This window comes from Silene latifolia, chromosome Y (genome assembly GCF_048544455.1).
Source record: "Silene latifolia isolate original U9 population chromosome Y, ASM4854445v1, whole genome shotgun sequence".
NCBI lineage: Eukaryota > Viridiplantae > Streptophyta > Magnoliopsida > Caryophyllales > Caryophyllaceae > Silene > Silene latifolia.
The window spans coordinates 317,621,360-317,633,555 of NC_133538.1; the positions used below are offsets into that span (position 1 = coordinate 317,621,360).

General features: G+C 38.1%; 2 protein-coding genes across 2 annotated transcripts; both read right to left on the minus strand.

Annotated features, from left to right (window-relative positions):
• Positions 1-8,637: 8,637 nt before the first annotated feature.
• Positions 8,638-9,219, minus strand: LOC141631249 (protein FAR1-RELATED SEQUENCE 7-like). Its single transcript, XM_074443946.1, has one exon. The coding sequence runs from the start codon at positions 9,217-9,219 to the stop codon at positions 8,638-8,640; it is 582 nt and encodes a 193-aa protein (XP_074300047.1).
• Positions 9,220-9,365: 146 nt separating this feature from the next.
• Positions 9,366-10,541, minus strand: LOC141631250 (protein FAR-RED IMPAIRED RESPONSE 1-like). The gene is made up of 2 exons (XM_074443947.1): positions 10,395-10,541; positions 9,366-9,701 (listed from the first exon to the last, which is right to left on the minus strand). The coding sequence occupies exons 1-2, from the start codon at positions 10,539-10,541 to the stop codon at positions 9,366-9,368; spliced, it is 483 nt and encodes a 160-aa protein (XP_074300048.1).
• Between the last annotated feature and the right edge of the window lie 1,655 nt (positions 10,542-12,196).

The window sequence follows — 12,196 nt, forward strand, 5'->3', positions numbered from 1 at the left end:
AACCAATTACACTAATCACAGCACAATCACCACACATTATGTAAGTAATACTGAGTAGGGAAACCCTACCTGGAACAGCAACACAATCAGACGGTCTCAACAGCTGTATCAAAATTCCTCTCCTACGAATCCTCCTCCTAACATATAATTATGTAATTGCTACCAATCAAGAAACATAACAAAAACCCCCAATCCCAAAATTAGGGTTTAACGAAACTTAACGAAATACTATAAAATTGGTATGTAGATCTTACCCTCGACGCAAGGATTACAAAGGTATAAAGAACGATGGAATCCGACCTCTCGCGCTCCGGGATTTGTCAACAACACGGATGAATGCGAAGAACGTAACTTGAATCTCCCTTTTAATGTTATTGGGTTTGTAAAGGTGTATTATGAAAGTGACGGAAATATTTATATATTAATCCGTGTTATTAACAAAACCCGTCGAATTATCACCCGCTAACCGAGCTACTCGATCGAGTAGCTGAGGTACTCGATCGAGTGCCTCCTTACTCGATCGAGTATCAAGGTTACTCGATCGAGTACCCAACAGGTCAGAAACTAATTTAAAACGCAACACACCCTTACTCGACAGAGTAAGGCCTACTCGATAGAGTACCCGAGACTCATAAAACCGTAGTATTACGCCTTCCCTCCTTAAAAGAACTTCGTCCCTGAAGTTCAACCCATACATAAAAACAAACATACTAACTCGGTCAAGACGCAACAAAGCTACTAAGAACTTCAAAACAAAACCCCAACTTACAAAATATGAAACCATGATCTCTTAACACCAACTCTACCAACTATTCCTACCTCCACACCTCGCTCACGATGTCGTATCAACTACATCATAAACTCTCCCGACACTAACTCCATACATAACCAACTACATAAACATCAGACGGAATGTTACATTCTACCACCCTTAAAAGGAACTTCGTCCTCGAAGTTTACTCACACTCATAACCTCATCATCCAACTCAAACACTATCGAAGTATTCTCGCATTCCTAACATCGAACTACTATAAGCACGTCCATGACCTTTTAACACTATCAACCACAACATATACAAATCCATACCTTATGCTACACCAACACTCTACTTCCAAATATACTACCATATGTACAACCATCAAAATCTCTTTTATCGCATCCTACACCTCTTAAGATAAATGTTACGTCCTCGTAACTCACTAATACTAAATCCTAGATATATCTTTTCATTTTCTCATCACCACCGCATGTCAAAGATAATCACCTATAACCTAAACACTCGCCATGCACATATCCAAGGCTTTCTTACTTAAACATTTTTCATACCTCAACTCATACGGCACACCACCTAATCTATACCAGAAAATTCGTGGCAAAATCACCATACTAACTCTCCATTCTTACTGCAAAACAACATACCTCTCTATGTAAGGCACATATCTCCCAAAAGCATAACTCACGATCTACACTCGTTACGTACATTCATACTAGATCCTCAAGTTCTTTTCTTTATTACCGCAAAACTCATACAAAACTTAACATGACACTAATTCCCAACACCCGACACTCACTGTCCCAAAAACTGATTATGAACCACCTACAGTGTCCAGACCAATAAACAAAACCTAAAGCCTCATCTTAAAACAAGATCAAAAGTACTGTAACGACTTCTGACAACTGTGTCCCATCAACAGAATGTCACTATACCATGACAACAACGAAAACATGTACAACTCTCTTTCATATCATACTCTACCCTCATACCAAGACTTAACTGGTAAGAAACATCAATAAACAAAACAACTGTCTATCTGCACAAACTGAAACTCGCAGGGAGCAACATCAAACAAAACAACAATCTATGTATAACTGATATGTATTTTCAAAACTCGAATCATAATCATCCCGCCTACTCCACCACAACCGGTGACGGCATCGCAACACCGCCACCAACAGCCACACCACAGTGCGAAAATACCCGCATCACAATGCTAAATACCGTGCCCGGCTCACCACCCGAGGCACCACAACCACATCGATAGACATCACAGCTACATACAATTCCTACAAACACTGACTCAAAATAACTTCTCAGACAAGAAAAACTTATTCAAATCCACTTTACTAAATCACATCACAACATATTGTATGAATTAAACAGATGACCTCATGAATATCATCCCCTTACCATATCACAGATTAACATGTATCATGAATACATACAAGCATAACCAGTCACGCCAGATCACTCAAATTATTACCCTTTTGAATACCATTCAATTAGATTAGCGTACTCAACATGCATTACAGAACATTCAAATATGACTTTATAATAATCACACTATACCACTTCTTGTGAGGTCAAAACCTCACACAAACATTTATACACATCATAGACCCGTAATCACATCCAACTGGTCAGTCTTGATCACGTAAGTTACCAATCAACATAGGTTACCTGCCGCCCGAGATTAACTCATATGCCCCTCACCACATTTTCCCCTATTCGCACAACCATCACTTCCTGCCAAGTATAACCATACCATTACTATTCGACTATTAGCATCCGCCTCATCTAACCACATCTTATACCCTCTCACAATCATACACAATAATCAGGTCCCTACCAAATCAACCTCTTTTGAATTGCTACCTTTCTAATATACCATCACTCTTAACCATTAGTCACAAACCATAACACCACCACTGTTCGGACATCAAACCTCTTTCACTCATCTCTAAACATCACGATTTCTTTCCTATCTTCGGTTAACATTCCAGATAACTATCATCAAATTCACCAACAAAATTACATCAACATCATTCCCAATACTATCTTACTCGTATTTTCATCTAACTCTCCACCAATTATCTATTATCGTGCAAATTCTCCACCAACTTCTTACTCCCTTAATTCCTCGAAACTCATGATTAATCATGTTGTCCGAAATTTCGTATAATCATTAACTTACTTACTCTTGATAGAATCATACATCTCGACGATTCCTTACTTTTATGTCACATAACTCCGGTCAACATTTTCCTAGTTTAATTCCCCTCATTCTTTTCTTTTACACTCTACAAAATCAATTAACCATTCAACTCCTCATCACTTCTACCTAACTCTTTAGTGTTCCGGTTACTTTCTCACTGCTCCAAAACTCACATCTAATTATTTTATATCGATATCATCTCACTCTTTCTTACCACAAATATTCACTTATTATGTCATCAATCACCCTTGCCACTAATCCATCCATAGAATCAACGTTTACTGTTCAACAATTGCATCTCCCTTCTTACATCTCTAGAAATCAAAATTCCTTTCATACCGCTAATTGCCCAAGGAAAACCCACAATAGTTTCATCTCTTAATAAGCCAAATCTCCACCCCGCGACATGTCTCCACAAAGTTCACTATATACCACTCTTCTCAACCCCTTTAAAACGAACTTTCATTATGTATATTCTTAACCCACACGGCTCTTAACTATCTCCCTCCATAATTCTTTACACATCTCAAGTTGTCACTATCCATATCCTTACTCTCAATCCTTTCATTCTCACGTTCCTTAGACTCACATCATCCATTGCCCACATTCACTTACTTTTACGTTACTCAACACACACTCATATCACTCATCTCATTTCATCTCGTAAAAACATGCTCTATGTCTCAATTAAGCCATAACAATCTTCCTTTTCTTTTTTCCACTATCTATTACAACCACGTATAACTCATGTCCTCCCACCGAACTCATACTCACCACAGGTGCCACTCACTACATTACAAGATTGGGTAACTTACGCGTCAAGACCAACATACATGTAAAACAATGCATAAAGAAGTAAAATAAAAACTTTGAATTAAACATAATATGCAACGAATTCAAAAGATAAGCATATGACCCAAAACAGGGGTCACTAGATCGAGTACAGGACACTCGATCGAGTAAGTGACTTACTCGATCGAGTAGGTGAAGATCAGAAGCACGTAAAACAAATTACCAGGGCTACTCGATCGAGTAACTAACGTACTCGATCGAGTCCCCCCCTACTCGATCGAGTACCAAGGCTACTCGATCGAGTACCTATGCATTTCTCAACACTGTCCAGTTTTCGTAAAACAGTCATAACTCACTCATTTCTTGGTCGTTTTGAGCGTGTGACCTATCGTTAGAATCGTAAAAGGACAAGCTATCACCTCCAATTGGAATCACATTAAAATCATTTATGCATCTCAAGTTATAACAGTTTAAAGACAACCTCCCTATAATCGAAAACACAACTACTTGATTTTACTTCCCAACAACTTAAACGACAACATGGTAAACAAAAACAACTCGATGCTCATAAAACCAGTATCCCTAACCACATGTTACTAACTTCAAAAGCCAAGCAACAAATAACTCGATGCACATATATCATTCAACTTACCAATCACATATTACCCACATGTTTTTATTATATAACTTTACGTAAACAAAATCACAATTATATGACATCAAGTATCATATTCACATGTTACTAGCATAACAACCTTATAAAATCTCTTCCATCATACAACATGCGTTATAAAAAAAATCATATTATCATGCAACAATTATCGTCTTTTTCCACCAATTATTCATGCTCTTACTCAAACTTTCAGCTATATAAACTCGTACAACACTACCAACAACATATATGTATACATAACTCTATGTATAACTCCAATCAAACAAATTTTCTTTCCGTATTTCTATAATGCCATATCGTAAAACAACTATCATGCTTTCAATCAATAACTTACGAAATCACATCATCACCATCTTTTCTACACATTCCCCATTCTTAACATACATACATCCACTAATTCATGTCACACTTCACTACACAGGTACACACTACACAAGGTAAACACATAGCGATCCCGACTCATATCTCATAGTGACCGGTTCAAAATTGTAGGGCGAGTTCGCGACTTTAGGACGTCTCCCAAGTCTTTGCATTAGCTCCTACAACTTTTACCCGGGTTCATTTTATTTGACTCCCTATGTTTATTGGGTTCATTGGTTACAGGTTTCAGGATCGTCGCTCTGATACCATTTGTAACACCCCCATACTCCAAGTGCCTTACCAGGACCACCCAGGTATAAGGATGTTACCATCTCGGTTACCCGAGGCAATGATAATCATAAGACAATAAAGAAACATATTTATATAGTAGCTATAATTTAAGTGATTACATATCTCAAACCAAAACTATCAAAGGAATTACAAAGTACTCAATCCGTCTACTGATAAAACTATCAAGCTACTAGACATCGTCGACACAAATGGAAGACTTCTAACCGCAACGTGATGACCCATCCCGGCTATCCCGTACGCATCATATCATACCGCTCAATAATCGCTCACCACCCCCGAATGGATCACCACAGTTTTAAAACATTTAAACGGGGTCGATTACTATTTACACAAGTTATATATCAACAAGATCTGAAAGAACCAACACAAACTCAAGCAATCATACACAATCAGGCAATCCACTCCATCTCCGTCACCGACTGTCCACTGGACCAGCCCTGCCAGTGGGGGATCGCAGCCGTTCCCACCTAAGCCCCGCTCATCATACCGAGTGATAACCCTGTCCCATTAATGTGCACATCCCCTTCCGTGGCAGGTTCCACGAAGGGCGAAACTAGGGCGTGAAGCCACTCCCGCAAGTGACTCCACTCGGTAGAACGCATCTCGAGAACCACGACAAACAATCACAATCACAACATCAACAACCGTCTGAATCAACCAATTACACTAATCACAGCACAATCACCACACATTATGTAAGTAATACTGAGTAGGGAAACCCTACCTGGAACAACAACACAATCAGATGGTCTCAACAGCTGTATCAAAATTCCTCTCCTACGAATCCTCCTCCTAACATATAATCATGCAATTGCTACCAATCAAGAAACATAACAAAAACCCCCAATCCCAAAATTAGGGTTTAACGAAACTTAACGAAATACTATAAAATTGGTATGTAGATCTTATCCTCGACGCAAGGATTACAAAGGTATCAAGAACGATGGAATCCGACCTCTCGCGCTCCGGGATTTGTCAACATCACGGATGAATGCGAAGAACGTAACTTGAATCTCCCTTTTAATGTTATTGGGTTTATAAAGGTGTATTATGAAAGTGACGGAAAGATTTATATATTAATCCGTGTTATTAACAAAACCCGTCGAATTATCACCCGCTAACCGAGCTACTCGATCGAGTAGCTGAGGTACTCGATCGAGTGCCTCCTTACTCGATCGAGTATCAAGGTTACTCGATCGAGTACCCAATAGGTCAGAAACTAATTTAAAACGCAACACACCCTTACTCGACAGAGTAAGGCCTACTTGATAGAGTACCCAGAGACTCATAAAACCGTAGTATTACAGGGGCTGCCTGACAGGGGTGCTGATTTTAAGAAAATGTTTGTGGTATTTGCTATGGCGACTTTCCTTGCACCAACGGTACACAATCGTATCGACTTACGCTTGGTGAAAGCAATGGAGGATATGGACTCTATTTCACAGCTGGACTCGTGTTCATTGGTGTTGCTACGTCTCAACCAAGCAGTTGCGTCGTGGAGGTCCAACGACACCAAAAATGTAGGAGGTTGTCTCATGTTTCTACAGATGATGTACTTCCACCGTCTGACTTGGTGGGGGCTCCCAGAACCGACTAGCCTACCGCTTGTTCAGCATTGGACTCTTGAGCGAATGAAGAAGAGAATGGCCCAGGAAGTTGCTGCATACCCTCATCATCGCGGCTTTGGGATTGGTGTTTGGGAGCTGCCCACATATCCAATATCAAGGCACCAAGTGAAGCGCTTGTACCGTCGCAGAGATGACCAGGACCCTGCTTCTAGGGGACCTTCGTCTAGATTTATTCAACTCCCACTACCTGAAGGCATTCAGACTGATGAGGAATTGCAGGCCTCTTATAATGATGTACGCTCTCATCTTTCATCTTTTTTAATGTTGATGTCTTCAGACAGTATGTGACCAGATTGGTTATAAATGTTGGCAGCTAACATTCTTGAGGTTTGTAATGTTTACGTCTGCAAACATTATGTGACCATCTGCATTGGTTATGTTTACATTACATCATTTCATTTTATGTTTACATTATATTTCTTTTGGTATAGGTGCGAGTCCGCAATTGGATGACAACAAGGAGGAACCTTTCAGTGGTCTCCGTTATGCACAAGAGCCTAATTCATGAGTTGGCAGCCCAGGAGGGACTTGCAGACGTGCTTCAGTCAGGGTCTGTGGCAAGTACTGTCGGTCAAGGCGAACAGACCCAGGGGTCATTTACACAAGAGTTGGGTTCACCGGAGTTTGTTGCTGCTTGGAATGCGCTTGGCGAAAAGTTGGACGCACTTGTGAATGTGGTGGAGATGGTGGAGGCGCCTTCATTTTCTCTTAGCCTTGATGACATTGGCATTACTAGTCAGAGAACCTGCCCGACTAACACCCGCAGCAGGGGGAGGAAATCAGCTGCCCCGAAGTAGTAGACGTGTCATGGTTGGATGTTGTTTATGGGCCTAATGTATGGCCTTATTTTGGATAATTAATATGGCTCTGATGGATGGCCTTATTTTGGATATTAGATATGGCCGTAATGTATGGCCTCATTTTGGACGTTAATTATGGCCCTGTTGTACGGCCTTATTTTCGGACATGTTCGGTAGGTTGGCTAAATATTTGTGTTTGTATAGCTATGACTTCTTTGTTTGTTATCTAGTTGTGTTTCCCCTCCCTTATATGAGTATTTTAAGTTGTGCCATTTCGTATAAAAATAGGAACATATGTTACCTAAGCAGATGGTTTATACTTTGACCAATTATGTTACCATGTTCTATTTGGTAACATATGTTCCAAGAATAGTGTCTAAACTATCAAAGGCCAATGCCATATCCTTCCATACGCTGAATTAGTTAAAAATGTCAAGTGTATACATATAATTATGGTATCATATTGTGCAAAAATAAGGACATAATTTAACGAGTCATAAAGCAGCCTTTAATTCAACATTTTTTCTTAGAATAAAATTAACTAACTCAAATGGTTTACAGTTTGAAGAATTATGTTACCATGTTATATTTGGTAACATATGTTGGAAGAATAGTGTCTATACTTTAAAAGAGTGGCAACCCTAAGCTGTTTATACTTTCAGCAATAATGTTACCAAATATTTATAGTTACATATAGTCCAAGAATGGCAACATGCCTTTAAAAAGAGAAAACCATTAATTTAAGATCTGCTAACAGATTGTACAATAATGGTAACATTAATTCGGTACATCGTTTTCCAAAAAGCAGACCATACTTCCAAACATTACGATATAGTTCAAAATGACAAAATATCAGACCATTTTAGATAACCTAACAAATAATACAATAATGATCACAACAGTAATGTCTTCCGCGCCCTATGGCTAAGTGGCACTAGCTTTGATGCGTTGTGGTTTGCAAAAGGTCAAAATGTTACCATATCAGCGACGTTCACAGAAGACGAGGTATTGGGGTGTATGTGTCCCCATCGTTGGCAGCAGCTTTTTTGGCTTTCTTCTTCTTTCCAAGTCCGCTTTTTTATCTTGCGCTCCTACCTTTCGTCGTTACACGGATAGGATCAAGAATAGGGCGCTCTTCGGTTGTTTGAGTGTTTGTTTCGGCGTCCACAGAAAGCTTCTGCAGTAACACTATTACTTCAGCATTTGCCGCCTCAAAGAACTTTTCCACAATTACCCTTGCCTCCATTACCTTCTGGCTCTTTGTTATGAGATTGTGGACATTGGTGAGTGTTGAACGTTGCCAATTAATGGCCTCATTTGCAGCACTTCGGCGCATATCAGAAGGTAGTAAACGTTTCCAGACCTCCGTTTTTGCAAATTTCGTCCACCTCCTGTGGATGCAACTAGCCGGGATCTCCTGCACAGAATGCATGTGCAGGACCCGTATGATGTGGTAACATATGATGCCCATTACTTGGTACTTCCTACAAGTGCAAGCACACAAGTTGTTCCCGCAATCATAAGTAACATGATGGGAATATCCCTCGTTGCCAACCGTGTCGACACTATAAATTAAGGTGGTATCTTCATGGGTGATAAATGCTGCCCGGGTGCCCATTGCAAGTCCAATCTCCTTCTCAAACACACGGAACAGCTCCATAGTGTATATCTAAGATGCATGTTGTAGAAGGTCTACAAGAGGGAACACGGATGTAGGGGACGCTCTTATAGATTTGAATTCTTTCCGCTCCTCCTCTCCTCTCCACCTCCTCACGGTCGTCTCAAATATTCCAAAGAATTCAGTGACTATGTTGTTTTTGAAGCTTGGAACCCCATAGCATGATTTGTACTCTCGCTCCTTTGGGAAGAAAGGATACCCGCTGAGAAATACTGATTATTCAATGCAGTACACCATTTGATTCGTAAACTATACAATCTATTGAACCATGGGTGTTTCTCAACACCATACTCTGTCGTCATTCTTTGCCATGTCGCTTCGAATTCCTTTTCATTAAAACAACCATTAAGACATTTGTTGAAAAAATTCTGGAATGTCCTATCATGCTTTAAATTACCAAAGTGTGAGATGGCGTTCTGTTGGATATGCCATTGGCATAGCCTATGCCTGCTTTCTGGGTATATCTGTATGGAGACAGAAGAGAAATGTTAGCATTTAGAAGTCATATATTTATGTTTGCAATGTTCAATTGAAGTCAGTACTTAACAGATTCATATGGTGACATTTTAAAAATTAACACACAAGTTCATCAGTATAATATGATTATATATCTACGAATAATGTTGCCATTAAATTTGATTACATAAGTGCTTCATATGGTGACATCTTCAACTTAAGTCAAAGAGCTGATTATTAAAATATGTTGTCAATTTTTGGACAATTGTAAACGTAGGTTAAGTGGTCACATATTGAATAATTAACTAGATATAGTCTGTGCCTGCTAAGGATAGATGACAATGTTAGCGTACAGAGGTCATATGTTTATAGCTATATTTTTTTTCCCATGTGATTACATAAGTGCTTCATATGGTGACATCTTTAATTTACCTCAAAAGGTTGATTACTAAAATATGTTGACAAAGTTTGGAAAATTGTTGTCATTTGAGTTCCCATTTGACTTAGTAAAATATGGTGACATATGTTATTGATCTAATAACATAAGATCTTAATATAGTGATTTCTTCAGTTATGACCTCAGCGTTTCCATCTGCCTAATTTGTTATCATATTTCGGATTAATGATATGCAAAGTTAAGTGGTTACATAATGGTGGCATAACTCAACATGTGAAACTTAACAGTAAGACATAGAATATACCGCTTCAACTGCATTTGTCATTGCTTTGTCTTGGTCAGTGAAAATGGAGACAGGACGAACATCCTCACCCATAGCTTCATTAAACACATTGAACAACCATTGGAATGATTCTTCTTGCTCGTCGGATAGGAAAGTACACCCAAACATAACATTGGACCAGTGGTTATTTATACCGACAAATGCACCACAAATCAGAATGTACCTGTTTGTGCGATATGTTGTGTCAAAGATGACAACGTCATGATACAATCGGTAGTCCTCCCTCATCATCGAGTTGTTGGAATATGTGTCCTCCGACAATAATGCGATCACGACTGTTGATCATGATGATCACATGTTTAAGTCTCATTAAAATGAATACAATTGGGAAGTAATATTGTTACTGTCAACTGGTCAACATATATCGGTAATGATTGGTCGACTAGAGTTTGACATTACTTGTCGTGTGACGGTGGTGATCATTGACCCCTAGGTCATACCTAAAGGGCAATACTCATAATTGATTATTTAATTAATCGTATAATGTTGCGAGTTAATTAAATTACTTGAAAATTGACGGACGATTTTGGAAGTAAAATTTACGTATCATATTGAAATGCGATTGAATAAGATACGGTCTGAGTAATTGAATTGTATCATTACTCGGATGAAATAATTGTTTAATGTAACAATTAAATTGAATGAATTGTTATAAATACAATCAGTTGTAATTTATAAAAGGTAAAATATTTTGGCACAAGTAATTGTAAAATTACCAAGTCGATTTTTGTGTGTGACGTATTTTTGATAATACGTTGATTTTTAATATGTTAAAAATACATAACAAATATATGTCACATGTGACATGTGACATGTGACATATTTACAATTGACAAAAATAAAATGGATCACTTGTTAATCCATGAATGCCGAAATAAAGGGGTAGTGGAAGCTAATATTGTGTTTGTTTAATTATTATAAGAACACAATGATTACCTACATTCCTAGCCATGCAACCCTAATATTCTTGTGAAGACAAAAGTGTTCATGCATTGGCTCCCCTAAAAGCCCCCCATTCCACCCGTTTTTTTATGTGAAAACCATCATTGGTTTTTCTTATAATTTTACCTATTATTACACTAAAATGTGTTAGTGATATTCATTCAACTTATTATCCAAAAATTAGTATTCTAGAGAGATAAAAAGCTCTCTACATCTCCCTCCATAATACCGAAATATTTATGTGTTTATAAATATTTTGGGTCAATTTTCTACCTTGATTAATATTATAACTAGTATTTGTAATATTAATTATATTAAGAGGAGCCTTGGGTATAAAGCATAGGGAGAGATCTTACACTTAGATCTTTATTCTTCCATTGGAAAAGCTCAAGAACAAGAGAGATAGGTGATCTCTCTTGTGCCGTAATAGCCGAAATCTACAATGTAAGGACATGATTTCTCCTCTATTTATCTTATTGTTTGCATGCATAAGATCCGTTTTAATTTTATGACCAATTAGTTTAGACATATATGAGTATGTTAATATGTATATGAATCTACATTTCCTTCAATCGGTATCAAGAGCCACGGTTGTTTGCATGCAAATTGGTTAAAAGTTTTTCCAAGTTATATGAATAACAAATAAAACTTGTAAATTTTGTGTTATTATGATATATCACGAAATTATTACATGCATGTTAATATTTCTGGTCCTAAAGTGTTTTAGGATATTTTGGTTAATTTTTCGGATTTTTATTGTTCATAATTTACAATAATGGCATTTAAATGTGATTTTATGAGTAAAAATGTCATTTTTAGTC